The 16,322-nt window shown below is 46.6% G+C and overlaps 1 protein-coding gene across 1 annotated transcript in view; it reads left to right on the forward strand.

Annotated features, from left to right (window-relative positions):
- RCC1L (RCC1 like) overlaps positions 1-16,322 on the forward strand; it is a 159,549-nt gene that overhangs the window by 30,019 nt on the left and 113,208 nt on the right. The window contains exon 4 of the mRNA XM_085649799.1: positions 7,871-7,937. Within this exon, the coding sequence (XP_085505925.1) occupies positions 7,871-7,937 (67 nt within the window). The remainder of the gene's footprint in view (positions 1-7,870; positions 7,938-16,322) is intronic.

Genomic DNA, 16,322 nt, shown 5'->3' on the forward strand with positions numbered 1-16,322 from the left:
ACCTTCTTTCCACAGTGGTGTGGCAAAAGTCAGGACGTGCAAAGAACTCTACGCCGTTGTATTTGCATTTAGCTTGGGGCTTTGCTTTGTTAATTATCTCTTCTCGCAGAAGAAAATTCCCCACGTATAGAAGTATTGCGCGAGGCTTACTCTGCGCTGCTTTCTGGATCAGAGGAAAACGATGCGCCCTTTGTATTTCATGGTTAAGATCCCATGTAGACAACTCTGGGAGGGCACCCTTTAATAAGTCAACAACATACCCCCGAACATCACTTCCTTCTTTCCCTTCCTGTATTCCAATCAGGCGAACATTGTTGCGTCTTTGTCTGTTCTCAAATTCCTCGAGTTTCCATAGCATGTCGGCCGTAGTCTTATCTTGTTCTTTTCTGTCATCCTTCACTTTGACCATATCATCTTCTAATTTCCCGGTTCTAGTCTCTACTTCAGAGACTCTCTCAGCCATCTCCTCATACAACCTGCTGACCTTACGCAAGGAGGATTGTATTTTCCTATTCGCCTGTTTAGCCCTGCGCTTTGCTTTTTGGCTCTCAATGCGAGCCTCACTCTGCATTTGTTTTAATGTTGTAAATAAGACTTCAAAATTAGACATACCACCATCCGCTCCACGGTCCGCAGAGTCCAGAGTTTCACCATTTACAAACTCATCTGCCGGTATTCCAGAATTCTCTGCCATCTTATCCAAATTTAGTTTTTTTACTACTGTTTTCATATTGCCTCTGTGTTCCTTTGACAATCTCTGTTGTCTAGATTTCCCTTTTCGTTTGCTTGACTTCCTTTTTTTGCTCTTAGTTTTAATTTTTTCCACAGATCTGATACTGCCCTCAGGATTTGTCTTTGATCTAGAAGAGACGTCTTTTTGCAATGTTTTTTTAACTGAATCCTTATATTCTTTATCAATAGGCTCTATCTCACTACTGATAGGAGTTGAGGAGTTTTCAGAGTCAGTCCCTGATACAGTCTCATTACTTCCCGTGTCAGTATTCACTGTTTCATCATCTGAACTCTCCGTCTCTGACTCCGTGTCTGTCGTTGATCCCAGACTTCCATTCATACTTTCCTCATCATCCGCCTCGTCATTACCAGTGAAAAAAACCTCATCACTGGGAGAGGCAGGAAGTGCATCAGGTAATTTGCGTGTGCATGCATCCCTCTTATTAATTGAATCCAAGTTAATATCTTTATCAACCCTTAGCTCTGTTTCAATTAAGTTAGTTGCAGCCTCAGTATTACTTTTTCCCACAACAGTATCCTCCACCAGGCTTTGTTCTGCGCCTGGCCCTTTAACTCCAGATACCACTGGTGCCAAATGAGTTGTGGCTTTCTCCTTTAAGAGCTTGGGTCCGCCCACTTCCACAGCAGTAGAAAAGTCTCCGCCTTCTGCTGCCTCTGTAACTTCAGTTAGAGGCTGTACCTCGAGCATGCAGGTACCATCCCCATCTGCTCCTGCCTGTTCAAACGGTTCCCTCTCCACAGCAGGCTGCAACATCCTGCACAGGCTCACCAACGTGGGGACTCTCACTCCCTGTGGCAGATTCGACTGCAAAATTGTTTGGTCAGTCGTTACTGGTGTTGCTGCGGGCAAAAAAGTCTCAACTATGGTCATCTGGCGGAGTGCAGTTTCCTTTCCAAGTACCTCCCCAGCGGTGAGTTTTGCTTCCTCTCTTCTCCTTGCAATAGCTGACACTGGGACAGTCACATTCTTTTTTTTCCCTCCTTCCTCTTTTTCACGTATTTTCTTTAATTTATTTTCCTTTGCCGCTTCTCGCCTTTGCTGCGCTTTAGATCGTGCTTTCCCTCTTAAATTAAGCGCTGGGGCCCCGAGGTTATCCATATCCTCCTCCACCTCAGAGTCACGGCTCCAATCGTCTCGGTCACGATTCTTCCTTGAGTAAAGGGCAGGTTTTGTAGCCATAGATTTTGAAGCAACTTTCCAATAGCGACTTCCAGGTAGGGGCGAATGGGAAATCAAAGCTGAACAGTGTTTGTGCAGATATTTCTGCAGAGCCCACTTTTTCTCTTGTGGAAAGTCACATATCAAAAAAAGCAAGCCAGTGAGTTCTCTCAGCATCGCTTCTTATCAGTATCGAGTGCTCTTTTCTCCCAGTAAGAAAGGCAAATTTTCCACAGCAGATTAGATTAAATCAACTTAGCTTGGTAGTAGATCAGTGAATCTGCAAATCTGTAAGTCTGCAATCTAAACATATGAGCACGTAGTACACCTCATCTTCCCAGTCAGGAGGGTTACAGGGTGCGACCATCCACTACGGCGTCTCGGCGGCCATCTTGCCCATGGTTAGAGGAGAGTGTCTTCACTCTCCTCTAACCATTTTTGCATCACATCAAAATCAATATTCCCTTCCTCCCACTTCCACACATTCCTTAGAATATTTTCAGTATACCAAAGAGTTTTTTTTGCCGAGATTTCAAACATGTTAATCACTTTGGGCCGGTGTAGGCATGTATCATGTCTTGTATCCACTATGTGTTTTTTCAGGTCTCGCCTGGTGTAAGCAGTGCACAGCGCTGCACTCGCCATGCGAGAGCTTTTTGTAATCAATTCAACATTGAAACTGAGCACGGCGGCACTTCAAGGACACGGCGCTAGGTTTATTTATATATTTTTTAACTTTAACACTAAGCGCAGGCGCCCGCTTCAAGGATACCGCGCTCAGTGTCAAAGTTAAAAAATAAAAAAAACGAGCGCGGTGTCCTTAAAGCGGCGCCACGCTCAGTTTTAGATACTGTATATTGTGTGCTGTCGGCATGTCATGTCACGCTCAGGAAAGGGCAAGTGGCGGGGACGAGGTTTGGAGTGACATGAAGTCACGATGGCCGTCCGCACCAGGTTTTTTTAACTATGGATTAGCTGTTCGGATATACTTAGCATAAAACTAGCAGGAGTGGCCGGAGAGTTGATGGTATGCTTACGCAAAGAGTTCTAATGACAGTAAGTCCAGTAATTTAACCCATGACCTCAACAGAAGCTAACAAAAGTTGAAAAGCAGGATTCTGGACAATTAGGTAAATGATACTAAATGAGCAAAAAAAACAAAAAAAGCCCTTGATATGGCATTAAAAGTAGGCCACTTGAGGAAAACCTAAGCAACACTTTCCAAACCCAGATTGCACCTAATTCTCCTTACCGAAAGAGGCCAATTTGAGCAGAAGCTCATGCCATAAGCCCCTGTCAAGTTCCTCAAGGCGGGAAAGCACTTGTTCGGTCATTGCTTAAACTCTGGACACACTGGTACCCAACAAAAGAGTGAGAGACATAAAAAGCTTGATGGGTTGTTGCCCAGCAAAAGACAACTGATCAGACCCACCTCATAGCACCCTTATGTACTCGCCACTGCATGCAAGCCGAAAACTTTATTTTAGATCCCAGTGACGCCTTGCGGATTCCTTTTTCTTTTCCCATCCTCTTAATAATTCCAACCAACACTTTGACTTTCATTTTTTGGCTGAAACGTCTTATCTGGGCAAATGACTGGGGAGGTAGCATAGCTAAAAATAAATTCTAAAATTGATGAGTATGGTGTTTCCACCCACAGACACAAACACCTAACCAAGACCATCAGATTTTTATCAGTTGCGACGAATACCCTACGGGGACTGCAACACCTTCTTCCGGAACCCAGAAATATGCTAAGACGAACCCAAGGATTCCACGTCATGTGACTCGTCCTTGAGGATTAATGTATTTTACTTTGCACCGCGACCTTCTGTGTGGAATTAGCCCCCGCTCCCGCGATGTTTATCGTACCCTTGCAGCCTTTGCTAGGTGACGACAAGCTACACATGTGTGCTTCAAATGAGTGCCCTTCGGATTCTGGAGCGTTACTTAAGGTTTCTCGCGCGGAATTGCAGAGAACGTGATCCCGCACCTCTGATCAATGTCACAATGCCCGGAGCGGCCTTACATTTATCCTCTTAGGACAAAAGTGCACCGCAATTACACAACATACATACTCCCCAAACGAGAGCACCGGACAGAAGTAAAGTAGCACCACGGGTTCTTGCTGTTGCGGGTTTAGTCAGTGATTATTTTCTGGAGCCAAGACTCTAGCTGGGCACGTGCCATTCCAATCAAGTGAAAATGAACAGTTCCTTTCAGGCGATTATTCACCCCCGACATTCAGTGTTGCACTAACTATCGTGAATGCACAGATACATAAAGGGAAGCGTCTGATGACATGTAGCGCCAGATAATGTAAAGTGAAATATATGGACGTGAGCTCATTCCAAAGTTTAAAAAATAGCTTTGCCTTCCAATTATGTACCATTTCTCAGGGCCAGAATTGTCTGCTTGTACAGGTTAACTGCACATGCATCAACTACATTGGTAAAAAAAACGCTTAAATTGAACACACCATGTCAGTACAAAAAAAAACAAGACCTCCGAGGACTCGTCAGCCGAGCGGGACCTGGCCAACTTGAAGTCCTCGCTGGTGCACGAGTCCGAGGCGAACCAGAACAGCTCGTCCGACTCAGAGGTAAGGGGGCACGGGGTGCAGGTCCTGGAACTGCATAATCTCTCTTGAAGGGGAGGGGTTGGGGTCAGGGGGTACCGAGTCTTGCAGCGCCTGCTGCAACGGTGTACTGCGCGTGGAGTGCCGGCTTGAAAGTGTCTGGGTGTGCGCGCGGCGTGCTAGTTGCAGATGGGGCGCTGCGAGCAGAGGGGTAGCCACTGCGTGACCCTGCTGCAGGCTGTTAGGAATGGGTGCCGTCTCCAGGCGGTGTCAGTGCGTTACGCAGGCATGCTTTAGCTGTGAGGACTCGGAGACTGCATTGGTAGCCACAAGGGATGTGTAAGCACGCCGCCATGCGCACATGCGTGCCCATCTATTGCCCATACGCGTGGACAACATGCGCGCGCGAATATCTCTTGTCCATGCGCGTGCAATAGGTCTCCCATTTGCGAGAGTTTGAGCTGTTGGCATTGTAAATGACAATGCCTTTTATTTACGTGTTGGTTTTTAAAACATAAATAAAAGGCATTGCCATTTACAATGCCAATAGCTTAGACTCTCGCAAATGCGAGACCTATTGCATTGCAAATGCTTGTTTTTTTAGTTGTAAACCTTATTCAAGAATCGCATCATCTCTCATTATCTTCTTTTACTAGTACACCAAAGTATTTTCTTTTATTGATTCCACAAGTAGAATTTCCCCCATGAGTCATGACCCTACATTGTTTTGCTTCTACTTCCCTTGTCACTGGTCCGTTTAGGGCTTGGCATGGCTAGGATGCATCCCTAAAAGTGGCTAAGGATGCCACATTTAGAAACACCCCAAGACATTGGTTGAACAATATAGTCAAGGTAAATCTTTAATTCAAACTTAGATATACTCTAGATAAAATCCTTTGCAGCTGTGGGATCTTCAATTCCTGCTGTGTTTTTTTCCGGTTGATCTCTGTGGAGCCACTGCCCTTTGTGTGTCTTCAGATTTTTGTGCTAATATTCATTTGCATTTTATCCGCCTTTCACTTGGGCTCACCATTATCATGAAACTTACAGCTAGTTCATTTCTGCCTAAAGTAGCCACCTTGTTTGCGTCCAACAGTCCCTTCTGCTGTAATCAATGGATGAAAAATGCACATCCTAGAAGCGTGTAGGTTGGTTTATTAAATCTACAAAGGGCTTTGACTCTCTTTATTTCTACAAGTCTGGTCAAGAATGGTAAAATACCTCCTTGGCCTTCCACATTATCTGAAAATTGACAAATTTCACTTTACCTGTAGGCAGACATTGTTTTTGAAGACTTGGATGTGCAGCATGTGGGACATGGTGAATGACAATGAGACTTTTGGGGTAAAAGAGTGAAGGGAGGTGTTTATGACAGCTGTCCAGTGATTGTCTTGTACTGTAGTGTAATTTATTTAGCTTTTTCTAGCCCATACAAAGCGCTGAAGTGGTGTATAGCCTGGCCTAGGACAAGACTGCAGTGAGAGACCCAGACAGGATGAGGGGGAATACTTTGATCAGCGTTTGGAGCCAGTTATTGATTAAAAGCAGCAATCTAAACTGGTGGATGCCTGGTTTGGCGAAGGTTGTTGGTGGATGCCAGTTTATCTTCTGATCGAGTGGAAGGGTGAATGAGGTGGAAGCCTGGGCCTGTGCAGGGTGGAGGGCGGTAAGGTGACTGTGTGTCCTGTATGTGTTGGAACAGTCCCAGTGTCCCAACGCTTTTGCTTGCATCGCACATGATGTGTTTTTTAGTGGAAAGTCGATTAAACATGCACACTGGAATTGAGATATTGTGTATGTTCTCTTCCTTGGACTTTTCCCTCACTTAAAATTACCCAAGTGATTGATCTGTTTGGGGAAACAGTGACTATATTGGCTTTATTATGGTGAATGGCTCAAATTCGGAGCCCTTTGCTATTCTGAATGTGAGGCATACGCTTTGGTGGAGGAAGCTTTTTTTCTGCTCTTGACAGGGATTTGTTGAAAGTTTTGCTGTATGTTAAGGTGACTGGTATGTTTTTTGTGTGTGTGTTTATGTTGGTGGGAGGTTGCAGTTTGTATAGATTCTTTGTTTTGCTGTGTAGTATTTCCGTGTACTGCAATGAGGGTTTTGCATTTGCTGACTGTCATTTGTGTCAGTGGTGTGAACCCTTGTGCTTATGTCCATAGTTGCGGCCAAACTTTGCTCTTGCTTCTGTGTCTTGTCTGCCCCAGTCATTTTAACCGCCTGGTCCCCCTCAGTAGAGCAACTGATTGTGTTTGGTTTTTTCTCAATCTGGTCTTCCTGAGGAGGTATAAGGGTTATGCAGTGACAGGGGAAGGAACACTGAGGAGAGAGTGTTTGGCATTAAACATTTGTCGGGGGATCAGCCTTATTAGGCAGTTTGCCTAACTTCCTTTGGGAGAGATGTCTGCTGACCAATTGATGTGCTTCGTATAAATGACAGCTCCGTAGAGTTGCGTTATGTCTGGTTTGTACTGATAGTATTTGACCTCCTTGCTGAGGGATGGGGGTGGTTAAGTGGGGTCGGAACTTCATGTTGTATGGGTAGGTGCATACTATGTTAACTCATTCCTAATCTCTGTTGCTAAGTCTGAAACCTCCTGGTTTACATGAAAGTGTTTCAATTTACTGGGACTGCATTCATCTTGGTGCAAGAGTGTCATTGATGTTGTTTGGTTTATTCCACATTGTCGCAGAAGTTTATACCATTAAGTCTCTGGAGACAGTCCTCAGCTGAGGAGTTTTAAAATAGAAAGTGACATGCTCGGAGTACATGTACGATCCTCCTTTTCTTAACCCCTTCGATGCTGCGCAGATTCCGCCGCTGTGCTGGCGGAATCTTGCGCGGGCGTGGTCATGACGGAATGGTTCCGTCATGAGCACAGCTCAACCGTGGGTCATGACGGAACCATTCCGTCATGAGCACCGAAGGGGTTAATGCCATAGCCTCAATCATTAGTCATTAGAAATTGGACAACTCTAACAGTAATGAAGATGTGAGTTGAAACTGTGCTCTGTGCTTTCCAATGAATGATAAAAGTAAAATGATAAGTTCAGATAATTGAAAGGTTCAGAAAAGTGGATAGCGAGACGCATAGATTTAAAAAAACATATTCTAAAGTTATTTTTATCAGTTGAGAAAGGCAGCTACCAAAAGTATTGTTATGTATTTGTGTATTAGCCTTAAAGTAATTTTCGGCAACACTTTACAGAGATATTCGTGTTCTCTAGAAGCAAAATTTTCTTTATCTTGGGCTGTTCAAAGGGTAATTTGATAAACATGCACCAGAGTATAATTGGATTTTTCTCAAATTTGTCAATGTCCATTTGTTCTTCATATGCTGTGACTCACATATTCTCGTGTTTTTTTTGGCAGTTTTCAGCATGGGCAATAATTCCTATGGCCAGTGTGGAAGGAAGATTATAGAAGGTGAAGTTTACAGGTACAATTCAAGAGAAGCACAATTTAATTTACTGCCATTGCCTTGCATATTTGCACGCAAAACCATGATTCCTACAGCACAGTATTTTCATTTGCACACTCCGATCATCATCTGCAGTAGAACTTACTGCAGGTGTGCAACTCTTTTATTATTGATCACACTTATGGGTCAGGTCTGGAAATCTGAGAACATTTCTTTCGTCAGAAGGGACTCTTTAATATAAATTAAAGAACATATCAATATATTGAATTTTGGAATTATTTGCGAAAGAAGACTAAGGAACATGTGAAACCTTTTTGCTGTGCTGGATATGAGAATTCTTCCATTTCTAATGAAATACTAGTAGTACTGATACATAATTCTAGTTGCAAAGACAATACACCTACAAATGCTACACAATCCAAAAGGTAATCTTAGTTGTCAAAGAGTACTTGTTTTTTTGGTGATGCACAAGTAATGTAGAGAAAAACACTAAACTGTCTTGATATGAGCTCCGTTTGTTTTTTTTGGGAACATTTTATTTTATTTAAAATGAAATCTCCAATTCATTCCACATAGAGATACAAATATTTGGAGAACATGTCATCAGGCATTACAATGTACAGTGGTGGACAAATTACACATTTGCGTGCACTACATCTCATCGTCTGAACCATGGTCTATAACAGGGGGGCTACATATATAACCTCTGTATTCATTCCATTTGCCCCACACTCTCCCCCATTTCTTGGGACACCCTCTGTGGACATATGTTGCTTTTTCAGCCAGTATGATCATATCCATGTTGTTACAACATCCCGTCACTGTTGGGGTCTGCGCTGCTCCCCAAGTCTGAGCTATGTTCCGTTTTGCTACCATCATCCCCGTTGTTGCCCACTGTCTGTCTGCATGGTTGAGGTCTGTTGGCTCCCATATGTTCAACAGGCAGCATTTGGGAGAAAGCGGAACTATGTTCCCGCTAACTTCCGTGATGGTATCCATTACTGCTGTCCAGTACGATATGATCCCCGGACACTCCCATAAAGTGTGATAGAATGTGCCTACTCCCTCACAGTTGCGCAAACAGTACTGGTCCGAGGCTCTGCCCATCTTATGCATAGTCACTCTTGTGTAGTATTTTTAGTTGGATGAGGCGCATTTTGGAGGAGACCGCTACCTTCCGTGGTGATGCTATGGAGTCATCCACGTCCCCAACCTCCGCCTGCCAGATCGCTCGGAGTCACGTCAGGGGGTCTGTCTGGTTATTAATAATTTTCCGGTATGTAAGGGAGATTGCCTTCTTGTGCAAATAGTCAGTCAGTAGTCGGTCTTCTAAGGGGGACGATTCAGGAAGTATGTCTGCCGCTGGAAGTGCTTTTTCTAGTGCGTGTTTAACCTGCAAGTATCGAAATCGTTCCCCAGGGGCCATCTCATAGTGTTCTTGCAGGTAAGTAATGGTGACCACCTTGCCCTCCCTCCATAGGTCCCCTATCTGGGAGATTCCAGTCAGGTCCCATTTCTGAAACCCTTTTCTGTTTCCCAGTGTACCCATTTTACCAGTGTCCCATAGTGGGGTGTGCTGCGTAAGCTTATCGGCCCACCCGAGGTGTCGTGTCGCTGTGTGCCAGACATGAATCGGATGTGCAGTTGGTCCCGGGGGCCCCTAGGTTTTCCTCTTTTTGTATAGCATCCTATTCATTCTCCCAGTTCCCAGTGCCACCTTATCTAAGCGAAAGGCTGGGTCAGTCTCAGGCACATGGAGCCATTGATTGACTGTCGTCCGTTGCGAGGCCCTTTAATATGCTCGGATATCGGGCAAAGCAATGCCGCCGTCGTACCAGCTTCTAACGAGTTTGCACATGGCTATCCTCGCAGGTTTATTGTCCCAGAGGAGATTAGTAACTTCGGAGTTTATTGCCTTAAAGTAGGAGTCTGGCACACGATATGGGGTATTGTGAAGAGCATATAAGAATTGAGGCAGAGCCGCCATTTTGAAAATAGCTGCCCTACCCAGCAGGGTGAGTGGCAGCCTCTTCCAGTGCCGAATATCTCGCCGCAGCCTTTGCAGCGGTGGTTGAAGATTGAGCACCTGGAACTCGTCCGGGTCCGACATCGCATATATCCCAAGGTATTTAAAGCTGTCCGTTACCGTCTTGACCATACAGCCCTGGAGTAATTTAGAAGGTAAGCCATACAGAATATAGAGAACCGACTTTTCCCAATTATTCGTGTATCCCGACACCGATCCGAACGCCCGGCAGATATCCAGCAGTGCGTTGAGAGACCACACAGGGGAAGCTATAGATATCAGAAAATCATCTGCGTAGAGGGAGATACGGTCCTCCCACCCCTCCCTCCACCTTAAGCCTTGAATAGCTGGGTCCCTTCTAATCCATGCAGCCAGGGGCTCCAGGACCAGCGTAAATAGAAGTGGCGACAGTGGGCAGCTCTGTCTCGTCCCTCGCCCCAGAGTAAATTCCGATGATATGTCTCCGTTGGCTACCACATGCGCGATAGGGTTTGTGTATAGGAGACGTACCCAGGAGCAGAATTTAGGCGCAAATCCCAAGTGTTGGAGGACTGCGAACAGAAATGCCCATTCCACAGAGTCAAACGCCATTTTTGCGTCAAGATATAGGATTGCTGCGTCCTCCCGGATTGTATGCTTCCGGCCCAGAACACTGTGGAGGCGGCGGAGGTTCAAGGCAGTTTTCCTACCCGGCATAAATCCTGATTGGTCCGGGTGGACCAGTTTAGTGAGATCCGGGGCTAGTCTAAGTGCCAGCGCCTTGACCAAAATCTTGGCCTCCGCGTTGATCAGCGATATAGGCCGATACAATGCACACTCCTCCGTGGGTTTGCCGGGCTTATGGATTGCTACAATGGTAGCTATACGTTGGTCCCTGGGAAGCTCCCCAACCGTTAAACTCGCTTCATACATTCGCAACAGGTAGGGGCCAACCTTATCAGCCGTGAGTTTAAAGAGTTCGACAGGGATACCGCTTTGCCCGACTGTAGTTTTTAAATGGCTCCCTTTAGTTCCTCTGTTGTAAAGTCATCCTCCAGATCTTTAGTTTCATCTGGAGTGAGCCCTGGCATGTGAATGTCCCTGAGGAAGTCCTGTGGTTCCTGCACTGTGGTCGTATTTGTGGAGGTGTAGACCTGCTCGAAGTGCCCAGCTAGTGCAGTCACAATGTCTTGTGGATTTCTTAGCGTATCCCCGTTCTGTGACTCGAGTCCTGCCACCCACCTTTTCGCGCATTCCCTCTTGTCTAACCAAGCAAGGAGTTTGCCAGCCTTATCCCCAGCCTCGTATACCCTGTGCCGAACCACTGTGAAGCGGGTCTGAGCATCAGCCCGGAGGTATTCCTTATATTCCTGTTGTTTGGCTCGCAGTCTATATGCGTTGTCATCCGTGGGATTGTCTGCGTGTTGGGATTCTAGCCGATGTACCTCCTGTTCCAACGCCTCCACCTCTTTTTTCTTATCTTTCCTATGTCCCTCAATTAATGAGATGGCATGGTCTCGTAGGACTGGTTTTTACGCCTCCCATAGAATTAGTGGGGAGGAGACCGAGGCCTCATTTTCTGTGAAGTATTGTGTGGTCGCCGTAAGCAGACCTTTCCTAATTTTGGGATTGTGGAGGAATCCCGGATATATGGGGTAAACACGGCGATGAGCGGAAGCCTATGATCTATATTCCGCCATCACTGGAGAGTGGTCAGAGTTTCCTCTTGCTAAGTTCGAGACCGACCCAAACCTTCCCATGTTATCCGTTGCTGTAAGAATGTAGTCTAATCGGGAAAGGCTGTTGTGCGCCCCTGAATGAAAAGTGTATTGTCTCATGTGCGGGTTTTGGAAACGCCAAGTGTCGAGCAAACCGTGTGCCTCTAGAAAATCCGCCAGGTGTGATCGGGGACGGTGCTGTGGCCGAGCGGGTGTGCGATCCAGTGCATCATCAAACGTCATGTTTAAGTCACCCCCTAGTATTAATTCTCCGTCCGGCAGTGTAAGCAAGAATGCGCCCAGTGCCTGGAAGGCCATCGAGTGCAAGGCGGGTGGGACGTACACAGTTACAAAATTAAGTAGGCGGCCCTCCCATTGTACCGCCGCCGCTGAAAATTGACCCTGATCATCTTGGAAAGTGCGGTGGACCACAAGGGGGAATTGTTTTCTAATCAAGATGCCCACCGCTCGGGACCCCGAGGTTAATTCTGAATGAACTATGAGTTTAAACCCCATCTGTCCAGTGCTTTATATGTGGACCCCGTTAAATGTGTTTCTTGTAGTAGTGTAACTGCTGGGGTCTTATGTTTTAAGTACTGCAGAACAATTCCCCTCTTCACCTTGTCTCTTAGACCATTGACACTCCACGAGACAAACTGTAGTGTCGGTGTCACTGTGCGTTGTGTCATCTGAATAGGTAAGGTTGGCTGTGGTATGTGTCCCTTTCACTGATCGGATACTTAAATGTACGTGTATAGATGCCCTTAGAGAGATCATATCTGGGAATGTGTAGATACAGAAACAACACAACAATTGCAACAAAAAACCCTTTAAACACAACAGGTGAAAAGCCCCTTAAATGATGTCCCTCTCTGCCTCCCTGCATGACGGACTTAAAACTACCCGCCTTCCCAATGTTGCAGAGCGCTTACATCCCTTATCCATTTACCTTAGTGGGGTTCGGTCTCTCCTTCCCACCCCTCCCGTGTCCCTCTGTGTAACAATAATTTATATAATCTTGTACTTAAAATTACTAAGAAAGGGGAAACGTGCTGGTAGTAATGTCCAGTGAGGTGTTAAACTGTGACTGCTACCATGCCCCTCAAGTGCAAGCATGCTGCTCGCGTTGTCGGAAGGAGATGCTGTGACATCCTTGTGGCTGCAAGGAGTACTTCGATTGGTCCTTTGCCTTATCAGCGTCTCTCCGGCGAGTCCTCCCGCGGCGTAGAAATGACGCTAGAGTCAGTTCGTGTGCTTGTCGCCTGCATTTGGTGCAATTTACCATTACGCCTCCCTGGTGCTGTCGCTGGGCGCCATACCTCCAACCAGTCCCGGGCTTACACGGCCTCGTGGAAGAGCCATACCTTGCCCTCCACCTCCATCCTTAAGCGTGCCGGGAAGAGCATGGATTATTTTAGTTCTTTGTTCCGGAGTTCTCTCTTTACCTCCAGAAATTTGCGATGCTGTTTTGTGACTGCTGCTGTGTAGTCAGGAAAGAAGGTAATGGTTTTATCATCAAATCGGACTGATGGGGCGATCCGCGCCGTTTGCAGGATTATGTCTCGGACTCTAAAATTAAAGTTACGAGCTGGGTGCGGTCTAGGGGGGTTCCCTGGTTTTGGCCTCCCTCCTGGGACTCGATGTGCTCTTCCAACTGAGAAGTAGTTTGAGAGCCCCTTGGGCTGGAGGCGCTGTTGAATGTGTTCTTTCACGAAGACATCGGCCGCTCGCCCCTCTGGTACGCCAATAATGCGCACATTGTTGTGCCGCGATCTCCCTTCGTACTCGTCAAGCTTGTCAGTAAGTAGCTTTGTTCCAGTTTCCAACACCCTCACCCTTCTTTGAAGTTCTTTGGTTTCAGTGCACAAGTTCACAGTGGTCGCCTCAACCTCTTTGACTCTGGCACTCATGTTTTTAAAATCAGCTCTAAGCAAGGAGAGTTCCGTCGAGACCGTACCAATTTTGCCATCTAGATATGTATGGACCCTGTTCAGAGTGGTAAAAATGTCTTTTAGCGTGATCTCCAGATAGCTCGCAGTAGGTGCGTCCCCAGCCGGTTCCTGAGTCAGTTTGATCTTTGGTGTACGCAAACTTCTCCAGTTTGGATTGCGGAAAGTTACGCTGTCTTCGCTCCCAGCGTCGCGTCACACTGTGGAGATAGTGTTGGGGCAGTGCTCATCGCTGCCAGCCAATCGGGTTTCCTGCCTCCGAACAAGTAGTGCCGATCTCCCCTCACCACGCCAGGCTCTGTGTTGCTCGAGAGGTATGTATTCGATGCAATGTAAATGTCTCTGATTGCGATTACTTAAAAAGTCAGTATTCGGGCATCACACTGTTATCTATGCCCGGTGCCCCGGCAAGAGACCGGATGGCGCGTTGTTGCCTCGCTGGCTGGTTGTCCACCTCACTGATGATCCCCTGCCGCCACAAATCTACGTAAATTGACTGTGTCGCCTGCTGGCGCCGATCGCGCCCTGATCTCCGCCTCACTGGGCCCCAGTGTTGTGAGCCCCACGGGACCGCGAGCCGCGGTTGTGCCAGCCACTAGAAGTTGTCGGGGGGAAAAACGCAAGTGCCGCTTCGGGGGGAGGGGGGGGGGTCTGGCTGTGTTGGTGTTCGGACCCCACTGTTCCAGTCCGTTTTCTGGGCTGCCACTCGATGAGCAGTACCCGGCCGGCCAGCCAATCCCCCCCCCCCCCCCCCTGCGCGGGCACTCCTTATAATCTAGGCCCCGGCTTCTAGGCCTCACGTAGGCCTCGGCAGTAGCACCCGATGGTGTATCAGTGAGGATTATCGTCGGTCCGTGATTGGCCGTCGTTGTCTAGCTGGGTGCTCGGCTCCTGGATGCCCTTATTGCTGCCGCTTGATTGCGTAGTTGCTGTGATTGTCCGCTGGCGCCCATCGTGCCGCGATGTCTGCCGCCCTGGCGCTCATTGCTGTGTGCCGGGCTGCGCCGCGAGTCACGGCCGTGCCAGCCACTTCCAGCGGGCAGGGGGAGTGCGAGCGGGCCCCACCTGGGGGTTCAGTCGTGTCAGAGCAGACAAGCAGGGCCCCCTGTTGCAGGCGATCCTCCTTACCGCCTCCGGACGTGCAGATCCAGGCCGGGCGGCCGGTCCTTCCCCCGCAATGCAGGCAGGTCGGGCAATCAAGGCCCTGGCTTCATGGCTTCACGTAGGCCTTAGCTGTGCGGTGACACGGATCACTCTCGGTCCAAGATAGGACCATCGCTGCTCGCCCACTGCGATCCCGCACCTGTGCCACCATGCAGATCTCTACAGGGAATGCGGATTAATGACCGGATTGCTCAGGACGCGGAAGGGGTCTCGGAGCCCAATTAAGCAGCGGCCATATCGATCGGCCGCTCAAAAAAAAAGCATGAGCACCGTTTTTGACTTGAAAAAGTTTCAAATTATAATAACACAGCTTTACAGAACTGTCTTCAATACACTGAACATTGCAAAAGGTTGTCATAAAACTATTTGTCAAACCACACATATATGAGAAAGGAAAACACATAAGTGCAGTGTGAAACATCTGGCACAATAAGTGGTACTTATAAAAATGTTGAAAAAGTTTGGCAAATTTAGATAGTTTTCATTTTGCTTTACCTCCCAGGTCAAGTCTTAAGCGCATGCCACTGAAACCCTCTTGAAAATAGCAATGCAAGTCTTTGGAATATGATTTCTAATATCTTCATGTGAAGGGATCTTTCTGTTTTGTTGTGATTGTGCTCATCACACCACACAGATCTCAAATATGTATGTGGAAAAAGAGACTTATATTATTTACTTAATATGCTTTTTCAATGTGCGGGTGGTGAGCAAGAACACAATAGTTATTTTTTTAATTAAAAGCTTTTTACGTACACTGATGTTTTTGACTTACTCATTGCTGCCATAAGTCATGGGAAAACTTAGCTCTTGCTTGTGTCCCCAGCATGTTAAGTCTTAGCACAATGATGCACCTCAACAACACCTTTCCACACCCTGTTTCAGAGCATGGAAATTGCAGCACCAAAACTATGCAGTGACAGATGTTGGTTTACAACTGAGTCCCTGAGTTTTGCAGATAGAAACACTGACAAATCTCATTCTTCGATTGCACGCCATATGAGTGTTCTTTTTCTCTTGCTCTCTATGTTTGTCTCTGGTGCACTCTCACTCACTTGCTCCCTCTTCTTCTGTTGCTCACTCTCTGTTGCTCACTCTGTCTTTCTCCTTTGGTCATAATTTGTTGCAACCAGCAGTCTATACAGATATGATCTGCTGCACAGAGAAAGGACGAGCAAAAAGAAGAGCACATATTGATGATAAAGGCAAGTTGGCAGAAAAGTTAAAGCAGAGCTCTGAACTTGTGAAACATCTAGGACCACCCTCACTAAAATGCTTTACCTTTGCAGTAATACGCATTAGCTCTTATTCCATATTTTGAGGAACGCTTCGGATCAGTTGTGCCACTAAAACATTCGATGAAGTAAAGGACACCCCTTCTTAGAAGGCATAACTCTAGAATAAGAGAGGACAGAAGAACATAATTGGTGGGAGTCTAATGCTAAGACATTAAAGCATGCTCCTAGAAATATCCACTGCTACACTGCCATTTGAGGCACCAAAAGTGTTCTTGGAATTCTCTCCAGTGAAATAATTTCATATCATACCTGTAGGAAAGTAGAGTATTATG

Source organism: Triturus cristatus, chromosome 3_2 (assembly GCF_964204655.1).
Source record: "Triturus cristatus chromosome 3_2, aTriCri1.1, whole genome shotgun sequence".
Taxonomy (NCBI): Eukaryota; Metazoa; Chordata; class Amphibia; order Caudata; family Salamandridae; genus Triturus; species Triturus cristatus.